The 22,584-nt window shown below is 42.3% G+C and overlaps 1 protein-coding gene across 2 annotated transcripts in view; it reads left to right on the top strand.

Annotated features, from left to right (window-relative positions):
• Nucleotides 1–22,095, top strand: part of SPHK2 (sphingosine kinase 2) — a 46,006-nt gene extending 23,911 nt beyond the window's left edge. For both annotated transcript variants that reach the window (XM_040434459.1, XM_040434465.1), the window contains exons 5-6: nucleotides 6,753–6,868; nucleotides 18,407–22,095. In XM_040434459.1, the coding sequence (XP_040290393.1) occupies nucleotides 6,753–6,868; nucleotides 18,407–19,418 (1,128 nt within the window). In that variant the 3' untranslated portion in view covers nucleotides 19,419–22,095. The remainder of the gene's footprint in view (nucleotides 1–6,752; nucleotides 6,869–18,406) is intronic.
• Nucleotides 22,096–22,584: the final 489 nt, after the last annotated feature.

Genomic DNA, 22,584 nt, shown 5'->3' with positions numbered 1-22,584 from the left:
CACACAGGGATTCTTTCTAATACAAACCCAATACAAGTTACTTTTTATTTGTAAATAGAATTAGAAACCCATTCTGGACGGACTATCCCTTTTTAAGGGTGTGTCCACATGGGGCATGCACACTGCATGTGGAAAACCCAGTTATTCATTAGTAGCAAACTGCCGCCCCTCCTGAATGTCTCTTTTAGTATCTACTTGCATTCCACCAGCGCTAACATATGTTGTGCCATTCCTCTGTTATTCCTATTAGACGTTTATGAATCAATTGCCAGCAGTCTGCAATAAAGGTCTAGATGAATATTATCAGTTTGGGTGTGTCCCTGCACAGTCTGATATTGTCAGCACTGATTTGATAATGTCAGAATGTGCAGGGACTAGGGTTGCATCGGGTATCGAAATATCGATACTTTTGTACCGGTACTGCGCAGCCTAGTATCAGAGAACATGGTGCTGCTCTTAGCGTGCTCCATGTTCCCTCAGCAGCACAGGGGAGAAGGAAGCTGTCCATCCCTCCCCCCTGTGCTGCTGCTGCCGCCAATGAGGAGAGGGGGCAGCACCTGAGGGGTTAACCGCCACTGAGCGCAGCTCCCTGTCATAGAGGTCGGGTGCCGGCTATGTGATTCTGCCCCCGACACCCGCCTCCTGTATCTTTATTAAATGTCAATTATCATTGGTGGCGCAGTGGTAGTTGTGATCGGAGCCCCAGCAGTGTAATCCTGCGGCTCCGATTGGTTACCATGGCAGCCAGGATGCTACTTGAAGCCCTGGCTGTCATGGTAATCTCCCTGCTGCTGTGTGCACTATGCACAGGGCAGCAGGGAGAGTGTGAAGTCCTATTTACCCTAATAGAGCTCTATATTGGTGAATAGGACAAGGCATGAAAAGATCCCAGGTTCTGGCCCCTAAGGGGGCTAATGGTTATTAAATCAAAAGTAAATAAAAAATAAATTAAAATAACAGCACCAATAAGTATAAATCACCTCCTTTCCCAATTTTACATATTAAATATATAAACAAAAAATAAATAAACAAACATATTACATGTCGCCACATCTGAAAGGTCCAAACTATTAAAATATTTTAAAAAAATCTCCTATGTGGTGAACGCTGTAACAGAAAAAAAGAATAAATAAATAAATACTGCACGATTCGCCTTTTTTATTTTTTTTTCCCCTTGTCTCCCCCCCCCCTCCAAAAAATAAATAAATAGGATAGGACTGTTCGATTATGGGCTGGATGTTCCATAAAACGTGGAAAGCAAATGGATTTTTTGGTGTTTTATTTTTTTCGTGTGATATCGAATGGTACTGAGTATTGCAATACTTTTTTATGGTATTGAAATTGAATAAAAAATTTGGTATGGTGAGAACCCTAGTAGGGACACACCCTCAACTGGTAACACCCATCTGGACCTTTATTGCAGACTGCTGGCAATTCGTTCCTAAACTTGTAATAGGAGTATTAGAGGAATGGCACAACAAACATTGTGGAACGCAAGTAGTTATTAAAACTGACGTGTCAGGAAAGGTGTCGGACACATGCTCGTACCCTAACAATTGACATTTTTGACATTCTTCTAAGTGTGATTCAACTTAAAGGAGAAGCGGTATTCAACAATATCCTTTAAAATATGGGTAATTTTATTAGATGACATAAAAGACATGTACATAAAACACATAAAACAAACATAAAAGCAGAGACCATACAGAGTGCCATACAGCCTATCCTCATAGGCATCAATATGTACTGCTATTAGCTGTGTGAGAGCTGTGTGAAAGCATGCAGGTCAGCATATAATTATCACAGCTGCCTCTGGATGCACTCTCAGCTATCTAGCTAGAACGTATAACATACATATGGTGCAATTCTACATGGTATGAAGATGGTAATGCGGTTATTCACACCATCATATCAGTCTCACGGGTCAATAATAATTTTTTCAAAGTTCTTACCCTGTATGGAGCGATAAGTAGATGTGGGTAGGTGCTGTGTGGCGTGCTCCTCGACGCACGTTTCGCTTAATTGCTTCTTCAGGAGGGGCTGATTTCCTAATGAATGGGGAGGTCTTTAAATACGACTAATGGCCAATGGCTACATCTGTAAGTATCATGTGACTCCACTACCTTCGACTTCCGATACAGCGCGTCATGTAGTGGCAAGATGAAAGTTCCAATGGGACTTCCGCCCTCCCGTCTGCGTGATCCCAGCGAGGGCAGAATGCGTCTGACGTCACCAAGATCCTAGCCTGACGGGACGGCGCAAGTCCTTCCACCCGCAACCCATGACGCGCTCTGAAATCTCAGTATGTTCACTCTGATACACAAGAGGGTGAGTTGTTAAGGGTCATAAAGACTGGATATAGATGTTAAGTACCCTATTGATCTATTTATACGGCGTGTTTATGGGGTAATAATTCTGCCTCCTAGATATTATATGTCAGGAATTTTTTTCCCCTATTATTATGTGGTCAGCTATCATATATATAAAAGGGCCTAAGTGACATCACCACATTACCATAAACCACCAGTCCCATATACATTATATATTCACCATGTGTTAACATAAGATTAGTGTCCATAAAGATGCATAATATCATTATAGTTGTATCTTATTTAGTGCAAGTGACAACAATTCCACGTTATATATTACAAAAACTACACAATACAAATACATTAATTAAGCCACTATATGTTATCAAAAATATATACTATAAATACATAGTTAATACATATTAATTTACAATCTTCTAATTTAATATTTTTATTGTCATTATTTTATTATATATGTATATTTCACATTATAATTACATATCTTTTTATATATATAATTATTTTTATTTTTCTATGTGACACTGATTTTTTTATATTTTATTTAAAAGGTGCATGTATTATGGCACATGAAAGTGTCATGTGCATTCGTGCTAAATCTATTGCATAAAAGTGTCATGTGCAAAAAACTATAATTTGCTAATTATTATAATGTGAAATATATGCTAATAGAAATGTCATAAGCATATTGGTGCTAAATATATATGGTAGAAGTACCATGTGCATATGTGGACTATGTCCACCATCCATATATAAAGTGTCTACGTGCTATATTACTTCTCCAAAATTATATAGTAATATTACAAAAATATATGTAGCGTCCTTCCAAAGTGGCCAAATACATAATATATATGCTGTTATGGAAATACATAAGTATATTATTATCATTATATAGGTACATAAATATATTATTTTATTATTATGGAGTATATGGTGTCACATATACACATGTTAATCATTTATGATCCACCTTATTAAGTTTTACTAGGTCTGTCTTATATTGTTTTAAAGATCAAAATTATTATTTATCATCTACCCTCATGGTCAATTATTACATGGAGCTAATTATATACAAACTGTTAACTCCATATATATTATTTGATTTTTCTTTTTCCAAACATGTATATATATGACACCATCCCCTCCATTTATCTCCCTTTATCCACGCATATACACATCAAACCACAAATCGATCACATCCATATACCTAGTGATGTCAGATGGCCTACGGGCACTAACATCTATCACAGATATATAGTAGTGCCCATACAAATATTACACAACCAATAGTTATATACTTATTAAATATCCAGTCTTTTCTGATGATTTTAATATATTTCTTTAATCTTGTCTCTTTGTTTTCCTCTTCATGTATTTGTTCAGTGGATCTCCTACAGATCAGCCATCGGTCAATTCCATGCGTATAGGTAAGCTCTACAATCATTACAATACGACAGTATTAAAATCTTATACATTAAATACTAAGCTTAGATATTAAAACTTATCTAAAACCTCCTACAGTTAAAGGAAGGAACTAAATCCAAGGGTTTCATTTAATCCCCTTGGTGCCATCGTTCCCAGTCTAAAGATCCACTTACTCTCGATTTGGGCCAGTTTTTTTATTCAGATCTCCTCCCCGTATTCCCATATGCACCTGATCTATACCTATAAATTTCAATAATTTTTCATCACTTTGGTGGTATAATTTAAAATGTCTAGGTATAGTTTTGAGGTTATTGAGGTCCTTTTCTTCTTTGCTCTTTTCAATTTCAAGAGCAAAGAAGAAAAGGACCTCAATAACCTCAAAACTATACCTAGACATTTTAAATTATACCACCAAAGTGATGAAAAATTATTGAAATTTATAGGTATAGATCAGGTGCATATGGGAATACGGGGAGGAGATCTGAATAAAAAAACTGGCCCAAATCGAGAGTAAGTGGATCTTTAGACTGGGAACGATGGCACCAAGGGGATTAAATGAAACCCTTGGATTTAGTTCCTTCCTTTAACTGTAGGAGGTTTTAGATAAGTTTTAATATCTAAGCTTAGTATTTAATGTATAAGATTTTAATACTGTCGTATTGTAATGATTGTAGAGCTTACCTATACGCATGGAATTGACCGATGGCTGATCTGTAGGAGATCCACTGAACAAATACATGAAGAGGAAAACAAAGAGACAAGATTAAAGAAATATATTAAAATCATCAGAAAAGACTGGATATTTAATAAGTATATAACTATTGGTTGTGTAATATTTGTATGGGCACTACTATATATCTGTGATAGATGTTAGTGCCCGTAGGCCATCTGACATCACTAGGTATATGGATGTGATCGATTTGTGGTTTGATGTGTATATGCGTGGATAAAGGGAGATAAATGGAGGGGATGGTGTCATATATATACATGTTTGGAAAAAGAAAAATCAAATAATATATATGGAGTTAACAGTTTGTATATAATTAGCTCCATGTAATAATTGACCATGAGGGTAGATGATAAATAATAATTTTGATCTTTAAAACAATATAAGACAGACCTAGTAAAACTTAATAAGGTGGATCATAAATGATTAACATGTGTATATGTGACACCATATACTCCATAATAATAAAATAATATATTTATGTACCTATATAATGATAATAATATACTTATGTATTTCCATAACAGCATATATATTATGTATTTGGCCACTTTGGAAGGACGCTACATATATTTTTGTAATATTACTATATAATTTTGGAGAAGTAATATAGCACGTAGACACTTTATATATGGATGGTGGACATAGTCCACATATGCACATGGTACTTCTACCATATATATTTAGCACCAATATGCTTATGACATTTCTATTAGCATATATTTCACATTATAATAATTAGCAAATTATAGTTTTTTGCACATGACACTTTTATGCAATAGATTTAGCACGAATGCACATGACACTTTCATGTGCCATAATACATGCACCTTTTAAATAAAATATAAAAAAATCAGTGTCACATAGAAAAATAAAAATAATTATATATATAAAAAGATATGTAATTATAATGTGAAATATACATATATAATAAAATAATGACAATAAAAATATTAAATTAGAAGATTGTAAATTAATATGTATTAACTATGTATTTATAGTATATATTTTTGATAACATATAGTGGCTTAATTAATGTATTTGTATTGTGTAGTTTTTGTAATATATAACGTGGAATTGTTGTCACTTGCACTAAATAAGATACAACTATAATGATATTATGCATCTTTATGGACACTAATCTTATGTTAACACATGGTGAATATATAATGTATATGGGACTGGTGGTTTATGGTAATGTGGTGATGTCACTTAGGCCCTTTTATATATATGATAGCTGACCACATAATAATAGGGGAAAAAAATTCCTGACATATAATATCTAGGAGGCAGAATTATTACCCCATAAACACGCCGTATAAATAGATCAATAGGGTACTTAACATCTATATCCAGTCTTTATGACCCTTAACAACTCACCCTCTTGTGTATCAGAGTGAACATACTGAGATTTCAGAGCGCGTCATGGGTTGCGGGTGGAAGGACTTGCGCCGTCCCGTCAGGCTAGGATCTTGGTGACGTCAGACGCATTCTGCCCTCGCTGGGATCACGCAGACGGGAGGGCGGAAGTCCCATTGGAACTTTCATCTTGCCACTACATGACGCGCTGTATCGGAAGTCGAAGGTAGTGGAGTCACATGATACTTACAGATGTAGCCATTGGCCATTAGTCGTATTTAAAGACCTCCCCATTCATTAGGAAATCAGCCCCTCCTGAAGAAGCAATTAAGCGAAACGTGCGTCGAGGAGCACGCCACACAGCACCTACCCACATCTACTTATCGCTCCATACAGGGTAAGAACTTTGAAAAAATTATTATTGACCCGTGAGACTGATATGATGGTGTGAATAACCGCATTACCATCTTCATACCATGTAGAATTGCACCATATGTATGTTATACGTTCTAGCTAGATAGCTGAGAGTGCATCCAGAGGCAGCTGTGATAATTATATGCTGACCTGCATGCTTTCACACAGCTCTCACACAGCTAATAGCAGTACATATTGATGCCTATGAGGATAGGCTGTATGGCACTCTGTATGGTCTCTGCTTTTATGTTTGTTTTATGTGTTTTATGTACATGTCTTTTATGTCATCTAATAAAATTACCCATATTTTAAAGGATATTGTTGAATACCGCTTCTCCTTTAAGTTGAATCATATATATATGGTATATCCCTGTTCACAACAGGCTGTGATTATCTAGTTGGATTATTCTTCTAAGTGTGTAGCCTGTGACTTGTAGAGCAGCGTACGCTCTATTTGCAGTTTGCTAATTTTCCACATTGTCTTTGTAAATTCCGCCCAGGTCGTTAATGGTTTAATGGAACGACCTGATTGGGAGGATGCAATAAAGATGCCTGTTGGAATTCTTCCCTGTGGCTCAGGAAATGCCTTGGCGGGAGCAATCAACTACAATGCAGGGTAAGGCATAGGATCCCTTCTTACTCCAACTGGAAGAGACTTTGCAGATGATTAACCCTTAGCCTCGTGCATAAAAAACATAGAAACATAGAATGTGTCGGCAGATAAGAACCATTTGGCCCATCTAGTCTGCCCAATATACTGAATACTATGAATAGCCCCTGGCCCTATCTTATATGAAGGATAGCCTTCTGCCTATCCCATGCATGCTTAAACTCCTTCACTGTATTTGCAGCTACCACTTCTGCAGGAAGGCTATTCCATGCATCCACTACTCTCTCAGTAAAGTAATACTTCCTGATATTACTTTTAAACCTTTGCCCCTCTAATTTAAAACTATGTCCTCTTGTGGTAGTTTTTCTTCTTTTAAATATTCTCTGCTCTTTTACCTTGTTGATTCCCTTTATGTATTTAAAAGTTTCTATCATATCCCCTCTGTCTCGTCTTTCTTCTAAGCTATCTGCTAGAAGTTCGTGTTGATGAGAAATGTTTGGATGAAAAAGAGCCGTTATGTTTTACATTATGTCTCGTTTACTGGCTGTTATAGTGAATGGGGACTGTTCACCCACTTAAAGAAGAACTCCCACAAAAAAAAAAAGTGTTCTCTGACCTGTTAGAAAGGTAGATGATGTTATCTGTAGTGAATGTAATCTTCTTACCAGTGACTGTATTTCTGAGTTATAACCTCCCTTCTAAGCCTCAGCTGTGTCATGTGACCAACTCTCTGATCTCCAACTGACACAGGACAGGAAGTCAGTTCCTTCTTTATTCATTCCTATTAGGGCTCATTCACGCGGCCGTTCCCATATCGTGGCCCGCAAACATGAATGGTTCCGCAATCCAGAAGGTCCGGTGCAGAATGGAGGCATGGAATCCCACAGAAGTACTATGGATTTTCTTTTCTAGCCTTCGGAGCGGTGCAGACGGATCACGGACCCATTCAAGTTGAATGGGTTTGCATCCATCTGTGGAATCAAGCACAGATGGTGCCCCGTGCATTGGGGACCGCAAATTGCTGTCTCCAATGCACGGAAAGGCCGAGCAACGGTCGTGTGCATGAGACCTTAGACTGACATTGAGGCTCTCTGACATTCATGCTGTGTTATTTGGAAATTCTGATTGCTGGTCACATGACACAGCTGAGACGCAGAAGGGAGGGGATAACTTACAAATACAGTCACTGGTAAGAAGATTACATTCACTACAGATAACATCATCTACCTTTCTAACAGGTCAGAGAATACATTTTTGCAGGAGTAGCTCTTTTTTTTTTTTTTTTATCAAATCGTTTTTATTGATCAAATAAAGTTAACTTATTGTATGACAGTACATGTCCTCCTTTTCATTCACAAAAGCAGAGTCAGAATAAAGCAGTAGCATATGACAATATCATGGGAAAATCACCATATAGCTGTATACAATGTAAGCATACAAGAAAAAAGCAATTACACATTTACATGTCCACAACATAACTTACTCCCAGCCCCTCCCCCCCCCCATAGATCAGAGCGCGAATACCTCCAAAATATCCTATATTACAACATGAGTATGAGACAACCATTCATTCCACAACTTCTGAGGACATCCTCTCCTAGCATACACCCCCCTTTCTAACGTCAACATATCATGCACCTTTCTCACAAACTCCTCCGATGTTGGCGGACTCCCCTGGATCCACCTCTGCGCCACCAACTTCCTAGCCACATACAGCAGCCTCCCCACTGCCACCTTCACCAGCTCGCCCCCTCCGATACCAGTCACATAACCCAGCACACATACCTTAGGGTCCTTTTGCAACCTCAACTCCAGATTACGATTAAGCAAAGTCAACACTCCTTCCGAGAAACTACTTATCACTGGACAAGACCAAAGCATATGCAGCAGGTCTGCTCCTTCCTCCATACACTTTGGACATTTGTCATCCGTTCTAACACCAACTTTCCGTAAAAATACTAGTTTTATATACTCTGTGGATGATGAATAATTGTGACAACTTGCCCTGTTCACTTAAAGACACTCTGGGAACTACCTCCAGAATATCTTCCCACTGATCTTTAGAAATGTCCCCAGATCATCCTCCCATTTCCTCATCCTTGTAAGTGGGAACCCTTTTAAAAATTTGTCTAGTAAAAGAGTATATACCTGCGATATCAGTCCTCTCTTCCCCCCCAACCGGGAGAACCAATTTGGGAACCACATCCATTTTAGCTATAATACAACCTTTCCTCACCGTGACATCATAGGCGTGCCTCAATTGCAGATACTGATAAAACCAAACCCTGGGGATATTAAATTCTTGCTGCAAGCCCTGAAAAGATTTAAATACATTACCCTCAGTCAGTTGACCTATCCTCATTACCTCATGAGATTCCCAGTTCCGGAGTCCTGATAGAGATAAGAATTCTGGCAACAAGTTATTGCTCCAAACTGGGGAAAGTTCACCGACTCCACCCACACCTCTAATGTGTTTCACCTTCGCCCAGACTTTCTTCATGAGTTCAATGAGCGATACCTTCTCTCTGCCCACATGCATTCCCGACCCCTCTAGTATACACATAAGGTCCCGACTGCCCAACCAGTGCTGCAGTATCCTTCCCGTCACATCCGGCGACTGGAAGTCAATCCAGCCCTTAAAGTGCTGACGCTGGGAGGCTAAAAAAATAGATCCAGGCATTGGGAACAGCTAAACCTCCTTCAGTCTTAGGGTATTGCAACGTCTCCAGCTTAATCCTAGCTTGGCCGTACTTCCAGATAAGATCTCTGAATAATGAACGTATTTTCCTAAATCTATCCAAAGGAGTCCACACGGGGGCATTGTTCAATACATAAAGCAGCTGGGGCATCATCACCATTTTTAAAAGATTTACTCTACCCACTGCTGATAAAAAGAGTAGGAGTAGCTCTTTAAAACGGAAGGAGAATGGCAGGACTTGGCAGCACCATTCAGACCCCAAGACCACCACCCACCTATTAGCCAGTAAGGTGAAAGGTTCTCAATGATGTTCTTCTGCCTGCTTACAGGTTCCAGTGCTTTTATAGTCCCAATGGTCAGTGCCCCATAGTGACGTCCCACATGCTGGGCACATCATCACAAGTCACCTCTGGTGCTCTATGTGCTGGATGGAGCTTGTGATGATGTGCCCAGCTTGTGGAGCATTAGTCAGGCCAGGAGGGGCACCCACCAGCCTGACTTCTACAAAAAGTGGTCCCACCCCAGTGATTCTGTATATATGCTGTTCAGAGTTATAGGATACCACTAAGGGCGGTATTGCACTGGCAGATGTGGCTGACAATCACCTGCTGTCAGTGGAGGAGACCAATGCATTACATGCAGTGATCTCCTCCACAGTATATCATCGCTCCTCCGCATACAGAATCATTATTTGCTGGCAGCAGTGCGTGTTTAGGCAGCACAATTTGCCACCTGCATAAAAGATGCGATTGCCCGATGAACAAGCTCTATCATCAGGTAATCGGCGGCACCTTTACACAGGAGGATCACCGCTAACGGCCGACCCTCGCCAGTGTAATACATCCCTTAGAGTTCTAATGAGAATTATTTTGGTTGCCATCATCCAGCCTGACAGAAGGTTTCTATTTTCAGCCAAAACGCATTTTATAAGTAAGGTGGCGGTCAGTTAGGTAGAACCCAATGTAGCAGGGTGACATTATAGGGACTGCACACACACAAATGCCATTAGACCTAGGAAATAAAGAGAAAAATAATGTTTTTATTTCTTTATTAAAAATAAAGAACACATACACAGAGGGGGATGAAGGGAAAAAGGACAGGACTAGAGAAAAGTAATGCAAAGGATTTTAGAGATGGAGAGAACAAACCTGAAGCAGTAGACTTATGACTAAAGACCCCCATACACAATAGTAGATTGTAAGCTGGACCTGCCGAGAACGGCGGGTTCGGCCGACAGTCTAATGTGTGTGGGGAGCTCCTGATAATGTTGGGGGAGAGAATGATCAGGTGAAGTGAATATTAGGTAGGGGTTGGGTAGAGTAGTTCAAACATACCTTTTGTGGACCTTTTATGATCACGAGTAGTAAGAATTTGATATTTTAGGGTAGGTTCAAGAGGAGGTTTCGCGGCTGATTTTCATGCAGGTGTTTTAGCTAAAACAAGAAGTGGATTCAAAAGGTATCAGAAATATAAAGGAAGGCTTTCTTACCGGACCTGCTTCTGGCAGAAAAATCCTCCTCCCAAAAACTCTGTGTGAACCTAACCTAATTGTTCCAGATTCTGCTCCTTTTTATAAGGCTACTTTCACACTAGCTTTTCTCTTTTCCAGTATTGAGACCCGTCGTAGGATCTCGATACCGGAGAAAAACGCTTCCGTTTTGTCCCCATTCATTGTCAATGGGGACAAAACGTAACTGATCAGAACGGAATGCTCCAAAATGCATTCCGTTCCGTTTGGTTGCGTTCCCATACCGGAGAGCAAACTGCAGCATGCTGCGTTTTTTTTTTTCCCATCATGGGATGCGGAGCAAAACACATCCATCATGACCCACAATGCAATTCGATGGGGACGGATCCGTTTTCTCTCACACAATAGAAAACGGATCCGTCCCCCCCTTGACTTTCAGTGGAGTTCATGACGGATCCGTCTTGGCTATGTTAAAGATAATACAACCGGATCCGTTCATCACGGATGCAGACGGTTGTATTATCAGTAACGGAAACTCACTGAAAAAAGTGGCCTAAACGGGTGAAAATGCTTCAAACCCAGACACTGTAGCGTGTCTATAATCGGGGGAGCAATTCCTCCGCATGCGGTCCGCAGACAACGGCAATCCCCAGCAAAAAAATATGCGTACAATGGAGGAAGCCGGGGCGGACCGCATGCACCACAAGGACATCTTACACAAAATGATACATTGTGCAGAAGAAAATATATACATACACAAATCACTGCAAAAAATGCACCAAAATGATACACAACTGACAATACTAGCCAATTCCTCATGCCGATGTTAAAAGCTGAGAACTTTGCCAATATCTTCCAGTCAGGAACATATCGGAGCCCCTCATGCACCACGTCACGGTGTCTCAGCACGCATGGGGTCCTACCACTCAACTGCCCATGGTGTGTGAACAGGGTCTGAACCAACTCACAGCCAGGCTCTCACATGCCTCCATAGTGGCATCACCAATGCACTGTGAGGTAGAATAAAGCTGTGAGACGCACCCACAACAGACCATGTGACACAGAAGCCGCACCCACAACAGACCATGTGACACAGAAGCCGCACCCACAACAGACCATGTGACACAGAAGCCGCACCCACAACAGACCATGTGACACAGAAGCCGCACCCACAACAGACCCTGTGACACAGAAGCCGCACCCACAACAGACCATGTGACACAGAAGCTACTAGGTGCAAAAGAACGTTACCAGCAAAATGAAGTGGCACATTCCATACACATAAAGACAAGAAACTCACTGAAAAAAGTGGCCTAAACGGGTGGAAATGCTCCAAACCCAGACACTGTAGCGTGTCTATAACCGGGGGAGCAATTCCTCCGCATGCGGTCCGCAGACAACAGCAATCCCCAGAAAAAAATGCGTACAATGGAGGAAGCCGGGGCGGACCGCATGCACCACAAGGACAGCTACACAAAATGATACATTGTGCAGATGAAAAAATATATATACACATGAGGGGCTCCGATATGTTCCTGACTGGAAGATATTGGCAAAGTTCTCAGCTTTTAACGTCGGCCTGAGGAATTGGCTAGTATTGTCAGTTGTGTATCATTTTGGTGCATTTTTTGCAGTGATTTGTGTATGTATATATTTTCATCTGCACAATGTATCATTTTGTGTAAGATGTCCTTGTGGTGCATGCGGTCCGTCCCGGCTTCCTCCATTGTACGCATTTTTTTCTGGGGATTGCTGTTATCTGTGGACCGCATGCGGAGGAATTGCTCCCCCGGTTATAGACACGCTACAGTGTCTGGGTTTGGAGCATTTCCACCCGTTTAGGCCACTTTTTTCAGTGAGTTTTTGTCTTTATGTGTATGGAATGCGCCACTTCATTTTGCTGGTAACATTCTTTTGCACCTGGTAGCTTCTGTGTCACAGGGTCTGTTGTGGGTGCGGCTTCTGTGTCACAGGGTCTGTTGTGGGTGCGGCTTCTGTGTCACATGGTCTGTTGTGGGTGCGGCTTCTGTGTCACAGGGTCTGTTGTGGGTGCGGCTTATGTGTCACAGGGTCTGTTGTGGGTGCGGCTTCTGTGTCACAGGGTCTGTTGTGGGTGCGGCTTCTGTGTCACAGGGTCTGTTGTGGGTGCGGCTTCTGTGTCACAGGGTCTGTTGTGGGTGCGGCTTCTGTGTCACAGGGTCTGTTGTGGGTGCGGCTTCTGTGTCACAGGGTCTGTTGTGGGTGCGGCTTCTGTGTCACAGGGTCTGTTGTGGGTGCGGCTTCTGTGTCACATGGTCTGTTGTGTGTCTGCGGCTTCTGTGTCACAGGGTCTGTTGTGGGTGCGGCTTCTGTGTCACAGGGTCTGTTGTGGGTGCGGCTTCTGTGTCACATGGTCTGTTGTGGGTGCGGCTCACAGCTTTATCCTACCTCACAGTGCATTGGTGATACCACTATGGAGGCATGTGAGAGCCTGGCTGTGAGTTGGTTTCTAGCACTGTTCAGACCCTGTTCACACACCACGGGCAGGTTAGTGGTAGGACCCCATGCGTGCTGAGACACCGTGATGTGGTGCATGAGGGGCTCCGATATGTTCCTAACTGGAAGATATTGGCAAAGTTCTCAGATTTTTAACATCGGCATGAGGAATCGGCTAGTATTGTCAGTTGCGTATCATTTTGGTGCATTTTTTGCAGTGAATTGTGTATTATCAGTAACGGAAGCGTTTTTGCTGATTCATGATGGATCTGTGAATGTAGCCTAATGGAGAGCTTCATTGCGAAGTGCTGTCTGCACAGAGCTGCGTCACTGCTCATAGTGACAGCTGTAGTGGTCTTCTGATTGAATGCTACAACTGTCACTCAGAGCAGGCGAGGGGCTGTGAAGCCGCTGAATGCACAGAGCACTTCACAGTGAAGATCTGCCTCCACTGCAGAATCTTGCAGAATGAAAGTCCATATTCTAACTACTCCTCCACAGCCCGTTTCTAGTGCTGTCAGCAGTTTAGTATGGTCCTGTCAATCAAAGCAGCGAGGGATGGGCAGGCCTCAGAAATGAGTGGCGCTTGAGAGCAACAAGAGCAATGGGGATGTACTCATTGCACCAAAGGCATATTTGCATATTAATAAACAGCTAGATAGGGAACTTGCTGGTGACACATTCCCTTTGGGACACACTTTAAGTATGGTAGGATCATCATGAGGGCACTTAGGCCTCTTTCACACGGGCTTCATGGATTTGGGCCGGATAAGATACAGGTGCGTCGCGGGAAAATGAGCGATTTTTCAGCGTGAGTACAAAACATTTTAATGCGTTTTGCACGCGCGTGAGAAAAATCGGCATGTTTGGTACCCAGACCCGAACTTCTTCACAGAAGTTCGGGTTTGGGTTAGGTGTTGAGTAGATTTTATTATTTTCCCTTATAACATGGCTATAAGGGAAAATAATAGCATTCTTAATACATAATGCTTAGTAAAACAGCGCTGGAGGGGTTAAAAAAAATATATTATATATTAAATAATAATTTAACTCTCCTTAATCCACTTGTTCGCGCAGCTCGGCTTCTCTTCTGTCTTCTTCTTTGCTGTGCAGGAGGAAAAGGACCTGTGGTGAGGTCACTGCGCTCATCACATGGTCCATCACCATGGTGATGGATCAGGTGATGGACCATGTGATGAGCACAGTGACCTCACCACAGGTCCTTTTCCTCCTGCACAGCAAAGAAGAAGACAGAAGAGAAGCCGGGCTGCGCGAACAAGTGGTCTAACGTGAGTTAAATGATTTTTTTTTTAACCCCTCCAGCCCTATTTTACTTAGCATTCTGTATTAAGAATGCTATTATTTTCAATTATAACCATGTTCTAAGGAAAAATAATAAAGATCGGGTCCCCATTCCGATCATCTCCTAGCAACCATGGGTGAAAATCGCAACACATCTGCACTTGCTTGCGGATGCTTGCGATTTTCACGCAGCCCCATTCACTTCTATGGGGCCTGCGTTGCTTGAAAAACACACAAAATAGAGCATGCTGCGATTTTCACGCAACGCACAAGTGATGCATGAAAATCACTGCTCATGTGCACAGTCCCATAGAAATGACTGGGTCCGGATTCAGTGGGGGTGCAATGCGTTCACCTCATACATTGCACCCGTGCGGAATACTCGCCCGTGTGAAAGAGGCCATAAACTAGAGTCCAGGTTTTGACCCCCACAGTAGTTATAGTGCATGCACTGTGCATCCCCCCCAACAGTGCAACTCGCTACCTCAACATATCAGACTCTCACCTACAGTGGAATCCTTCAAAAGAAACCTAAAAACCCACCTCTTCAGACAAGCCTACAACTGGTGACCCTACTGCCTCTATACCGCCATGACCAGCTTTACCTTCTCCTACTGTGTCCTTCCTCCATATCTTGTAGATTATAAGCCCTCACAGGCAGGGTCCTTTCTCCTTCTGTGCCAGTCTGTAACTCGTCTTGTTCTTTCTTAGTGCAATTGTCTGTATTATGTACTGTATGTATACCCCTTTTCATATGTATAGCGCCATGGAATGAGTGGCGTAATACAGTATCTCCCAAAAGTGACTACACCCCTCACGTTTTTCTAAATCTATCATTTCATGGGACAACACTGAAGATATGACACTTTGATACAATGTAAAGTAGTCAGGGTACAGCTTGTATGCCAGTGTGGTGTGCCCTCAAAATAGCCACAGCTATTAATGTCTAAACTGCTGGTAACAAAAGTGAGTACACCCCGAAGTGAAAATGGCCAAATTGTGCCCAAAGTGTCAAGATTTTGTATGGCCACCATTATTTTCCAGCACTGCCTTAACTCTTTTGGGCATGAAGTTCATTTAGTTTCACAGGTTACCACTGGAATCCTCCTCCACTCCTCCATGACAACACCATGGAGATGGTGGATGTTAGAGACCTTGCGCTTCTCCACCTTCCGTTTGAGGATGCTCAATAGGGTTTAGGTCTGGAGACATGCTTGGCCAGCCCAGCACCTTTACCCTCAGTTTCTTTAGCAAGGCAGTGGTCATCTTGGAGGTGTGTTTGGGGTTATAATATTGGAATACTGCCCTGCGTCCCATTTTCCGAAGGGAGGGGATCATGCTGTGCTCCAGTATGTCACAGTACATGTTGGCATTAATGGTTCTCATGCTGATATAATAGAATCCGACTCTTAGCCAATATATTTTGATCAAAACACATCTGTGCCCACCTACTCCCGCCAAAGTGGTCTCAGTCAGGCAGGTCCTACTATAAACCTTCCTATGCCGTTAGGCATCTACATTCAGGAGAGCAGACCCTGCACATATGGTGTGCTGCTCCTAGTCACCTCTATGTGCATCCAGCAACCGATGAGAGGAGGAGCACGCACACCTATATGTACCACCTGATCGAGACGTCCTGTTTGATAGGGAGAGCAGACGTGCACAGGAATGCTGCCGTCAGGATAAAATAGAAGCACATTCACACTTAAAGGTGCCACTCCCTCAAGTGTATACTACAGAGTACAGACTAAGCAAAAATCACAGAAAAAGATAATGAGCAAAGATAAAAACATCCTGCACGATATGGTAAAGAAATAAGTGGATGTGCATGGCTTCATTTATGAAAAAAAAAAAAGATTTTATTATATCAGATTGAGGGCTTAGTCCATATATAGGGCTTGCATCTATTGTGTTAGTGCATTATTATTTGTTTTCTGTGACATCCACTTATTTATTTATCATATCGGCAGGATGTTTTTATCTTTGTTCTTTATCTTTTTTTCTGTGATTTTGGCATTCATGGTTCCCTCAATGAAGTGTAGATTCCCACAGCCGGCAGCACTGATGCAGCCCCAAACCATGACGCTCCCACCACCATGCTTGACTCTACGCAAGACACGCTTGTCTTTGTACTCCTCCTCATCTGTTTGCCGCCACGTACGCTTGACACCATCTGAACCAAATAAGTTTAACTTCATCTCATCAGACCACAGGACATGGTTCCAGTAATCCATGGCCTTAGTCTACTTGTCTTCAGCAAACTGTTTGCAGGCTTTCTTGTGCATCATCTTTAGGGCTCATTCAGACGGCCGTATGCTGTCCGCAAAAATACTGAATGCTATCCGTTTTTTTGCGGATCCGCAAAAAAACGGGTCTGCAAAAAAAAGGATAGCATTCAGTATTTTTGCGGACCCATAGACTTCAATGGGGCCATGTCCTGATTTTCACGGACAAGTATAGGACATGTTTCATTTTTTTTGCGGATCCGCAAAAAAACGGATAGCATTCAGTATTTTTGCGGACAGCATACGGCCGTCTGAATGAGCCCTTAGAAGAAGCTTCCTTCTGGGAGGACAGCCATGCATCCCAATCTGATGCAGTGTGCGGTGTATGGTCTGAGCACTGACAGGCTGACCCCCCACCACCACCACCCCTTTAACCTCATTTTGAAAAGACAACCTCTGGATATGGCACTGAGCATGTGCAGTAAACTTCTTTGGTCGACCATGGCGAGGCCTGTTCTGAGTGGAACCTGTCTTGTTAAACCGCTGTATCGTCTTGGCCACCGTGCTACAGCTTAGTTTCAGGGTGTTGGCAATCTTCTTATAGCCTAAGGTCATCTTTATGTAGAGCAACAATTTTCAGATCCTCAGAGATTTCTTTGCCATGAGATGCCATGTTGAACTTCCAGTGACCAGTATGAGAGAGTGTAAGAGGGATAACACCAAATTTAAAACACCTGCTCCCCATTCACACCTGAGACCTTGTAAGGCCGGTTTTACACTGGCGTTACTCGTACGTGCATCGATTTTTGTCCGGCCGCTTCTTGGCATATTTGCCGTGCTGCGATCGGATCTACACCGCTCCCCATTATAGTGATTGAAGGCGGATGAACTAGCAGCTCACGGATGTATACTGTAGTTATGGAACGAGCACGCCAGTGTGAAAGTAGCCTAACACTAATGAGTCGCATGACACCAGGGATGGAAAATGGCTAATTGTGGCACAATTTGGCCATTTTCACTTTGGGATGTACTCACTTTTGTTGTGTCTTGTAGTGGTTTAGACATGAATGGCTGTGTTGAGTTATTTTGAGGGCACACCAAATTGACACTGTCATACAAGCTGTACCCTGACTACAGTGTATCAAAGTGTTATATGCTCAGTTTTGTCCCATGAAAAAGATCTAATAAAATATTTACAAAATGTGAGGGGTGTAGTCCCTTTTGTGAGATACTGTAGTTGTGTTGCCCATCTAGTGCTCTTACAGTATATGGTGTACTCCCATGGTTGTATCTTTACCTGCTCCTTGAACATTTCCATGTTTTTACTGTTATACACTAGATGTCTATTTTATATATGTTTTCTTCATTTCTTATAGGTTTGACCAGGCAATGGGATCTGAGCTGCTACTTAACTGTATCTTGCTGCTGTGCCGTGGTACTGTTATGCCTATGGACCTCGTGTCTGTGACAACCTGCTCAGGAGCTCGCTTTTTCTCATTTTTGAGTGTTGCTTGGGGCTTCATATCTGATGTAGACATAGAAAGCGAAAAGTATAGGCACATGGGATCGGCACGTTTCACTGTAGGGACCATGGTTAGGGTTGCTTCACTGCGCACTTACAGAGGCCGGCTCTCCTATCTCCCAGTGCTGGATGCTCACCGTCCCATCTGCAGAAGTATCACCTTATCTCCTAATGGGAATCTTTCTCCACTGAAAAGGTCTCAGCTGCAGAGAACTATTTCAGACATGGGTCTCTGTGAGGAGCGTAATGTCATGTACAAGCGAAGCTCCGCTGCATTTGAGACAGGTGAGCTGCCGAGCTTTGAGACGTCACCTTCTCCGGGTTCGCCCACAGCACTGCACACGTCTAGGTTCACATTTGATTCTTTTTCTGATGACCAACTGCAGCAAGATCTTTCGGTGCCAAATGACAAAGAGCCTCCAACGCATAATCATGTGAACGGACCCGAGGATGATCTCTTGCCGCCCTTGAATCAACCTGTGCCCAAGTCTTGGGTCACTGTAGAAGAGGATTTTGTTCTAGTTTTGGGTATATATCAGACTCACCTCGGGGCTGACTTATTTACAGCGCCATTTTCCTGCCTCGATGATGGTTTAATACATTTATTCTTTGTTAAAGCTGGAATCTCTCGGACAGCCCTTGTGCGCCTCTTTTTGGCTATGGAAAAAGGAACGCACGTTGGGATTGAATGTCCGTACATTGTGCATGTCCCCGTTCGAGCTTTCCGTCTAGAGCCCCTCACACGAAAGGGGATTCTGACTGTGGATGGTGAGAGGGTGGAGTACGGCCCAATTCAGGCACAGATACACCAGGGACTTTCAAACGTTATCAGCGGATGTGACAGAATTCGAATGACCTCTTTCTAAGGTTTGCTTAGCTTCACGTAGTTTTGTGCAATGCAGAGTTTCCTCCAGCTTTGCTTCTCATTGAAATTCAAGTGCAAGTACAGGGCTAGAAACAATAGCTTCATTTAATTTGTGGCATGTGCCTACTCGTGGTGCTAGTCACCAGCTTCCATATGTTCTTTCTGTGTCTATTTTATACTGTAAATCTGCTAGAATAACACTTTAGGCAAGCTATATTTTTTTGAAACTGCACTTGGAGCTGGAAGCGTGATATGAGTCGAATAAGCTTTCAGCTAATGCATGGTCTGAATGAGTCTGCTTTGGCCTAATGCCCATTTTACGGCTCTGGGTCTTCTGTGTGTCTGTGGCATGGATTTTGAGTGCTTTCTTTGAGCCTTTTCAAATGTATTTAATAGCAATAGCGTTTAGTATGTACAGAGGCAGTCTGGCTGTTGGCTTTCAGCAATAGCTCGTAGGCCTAGAGATGAAGTCAACCTCCAATAGCACTCCTCACCTCCCAGATGAATGTGTTTGTCAGCAATAACCTGCACATGAAGAATAGAACTGCAAATGAATCCATAAGGGAAAACCTACACTGAACATACACAAGTACTGTATGCAAACTTATTTCTGGAGACCTTATCTAGACTGTTCTGACAGCTGATGAGGGACCTTTTTGCTGCTAATATGGCTTTGAGAGCCATACCTACAGACATGATCACTGATTCCCATTAAAGGGGTTTTCCCGTCTTATAAAGTTATGACATATTACTAGAATGGGCCATCATTTTATAATCGATGGGAGTCTGACCTTTTGGGGCCCTCACCAATCCTTAGAATGAAGGGTTGCAGTTCTGTGCTTCTCCCCTTCTACGTTGTCCTTGCACAGTGGTGCTCCTGGCCATTTGGCTATGCACAGAACTGCAGTCCCTCCACCAGACACTGCCACCTCTCTGGCAAGTCCACGAATAAGAAGGATAAAATAATTTATTAAAACATACTATGGCTTTTGAAGTTGACCTGACCTATTTTAATACCTGAGGAAGAGTTGATATTGGGCTGAAAAACGAGATTATGAAGTCATGGCAGCCTTTATGAGATGGGCTTACCCCTTTAAAGAGGTTGTCCAGCCATTTAAAGTTTTGAATGGCAGTGGAACTGCAGTACCCAGGCATGGCCGCTACACAGTGTACGGAGCTGTGGTGGGGTGATGCACAAACGGAAAACGGATAATCAATGAAGAAGATCTCCAACTAAATGTCTAGTCAGCAGTTTCCTGTGATCCCCCTCCCCAACTGATTTCCATTTGCCTCGGGGACTGGCCCAAGATTATGATGGTTGCAGATAGACCATTTTCTTTGAGAAGATGACTTTCTAAGAGATGCAAACATTTTTATATCTACTCTCTTGTATGTATGTGTTTTCTATGGCCTTATTATCTTTCATGCCTTAGTCAAGGGACGATATGAGCTGATGATATATGTCAGAATGTTCCTGACTTTCCTTCTGGTACACTTCTCCAGCTCTGGTAGACCCCTCAATTATTGCTTATACTAACTGCTATTATTCCAGCTAGGGGGTTCATGTTTTTGAGGGTAGTTCCTTGTGATTTTTACAGGATCTGTCAACAGTTTAATGTGTATCGAGACTGCTCGATGGTCCTTACATTTTGTTACCCCCTGCAGTATCTACCGCACTGATAACGGTTTTCCTTCCCCTATTTTGTACTGCTATACAAGTTTCAATAGGTGTTGTATGCATACCGTTACACTCATTTTAATGAACAAACTAGAAGGAGATTTACCCTTGTGCCCCTTGTGAATTTAAAGAATTTTGGAAAGTTACCTTCGCACTAGGAAGGTTATAGAGCTTCACATTTCTTAAAAGGGTTTTCCTAAAGTTCAGTATTGATGGCCTTTCCTCAGGATAGGTCATCAGTATTTGATCGGTGAGAATCCCACTTCTGGCAACCCCAATGATCACCCGTTTGAAGAGGCCTCTTGCTAGGCCAGTGACATCCCGTTCATTGGTCACATGGCCTATTTGCAGCTCAGTCCCATTCAAGTGAATGGCTTCAATACCAAGCATAGCCACTGTACAATGTATGGCGCAGTGCTTGGTATGTTGTGAGGAAGTTGTGGCACTCTGGTTCAAACAGGTAATCCGCTGGAGCTCCAGGAGTCGGATCCCCACCAATGGGATATTGATAATGTATCTTGAGGATAGGTCATCGATACTCCCGGAAAACTCCTTTAAGGGCACAGTAAACATAGAACATGGACAAAAAAGTACTTCTTTCCTTAATCTCACCCTTTCCCTTGCTCCTATTTTGGCTCATATTACAATTGATGCTGAGAAATATATATCTTCTCTATGTGTCCCAGGAGATCAGCCATGTGCCCCTCTTCCTCATTGTGTAGTGCCTGGCTGTAGGCAGCTGGCTTCAGCAGGAACCTCCTACCCTGTCTGCAGTAGAACAGGAAGATTGTTCTGGCCCACCACTGCAGCCAGCTATTAGCCAAAGATGGAACAGATCAGCAGATTAACCCCTGTATTTCCTGCAGCATTTCTACAAGACTGTTTCAGGAACATGCAGAAAATGCTGCAGACTGATGGGGGGCGAGGCAACAGGTTTAGTATTCCTTTAAGGGTCTGCTCCAGTCTTGTTTTGTTGCCCATTGTATGGACATGCAGAAGTTTGGTCATATAGGCACAGTGGGGGTCATTTATCAAACTGGTGTAAAGTAGAACTGGCTTACTTACCCATAGCAACCAATCAGATTCCACCTTTCATCTTGGAATGCTCCTTTGGAAAATGAAAGGTGGAATCTGACTGGTTGCTATGGGTAAGTAAGCCAGTTCTACTTTCCACCAGTTTGATAAATGACCCCCAGTATGTTTATGTTCCCAGGATTAGGGGAATAAGCTACTATCAGACACCAATCTCCACTTTCTTTAACATTGTGTAGTTTTTAAGTTTCTAATTCAGTTTAATTCTATCTTTTTTGTGATTTTCCTTACACAGAGCTCCTAATAGCTGCAGGAAGCCGGTGTTCTTTTTTTTTAATGTGTGTCAATGAAATAAAGACATATTAAGGTATTGAAGTGGTTGTCTGAGGTATAAGTGCCCAGAGGTACTAAATCTGATGAAATAAATAAGAAGTTATACTCGCCAGTTAACCCCCTT

This window comes from Bufo bufo, chromosome 1 (genome assembly GCF_905171765.1).
Source record: "Bufo bufo chromosome 1, aBufBuf1.1, whole genome shotgun sequence".
Classification (NCBI taxonomy): domain Eukaryota; kingdom Metazoa; phylum Chordata; class Amphibia; order Anura; family Bufonidae; genus Bufo; species Bufo bufo.
The sequence above is the reverse complement of the archived record's forward strand: the minus strand, read 5'-3'. Positions and strand labels throughout refer to the sequence as shown.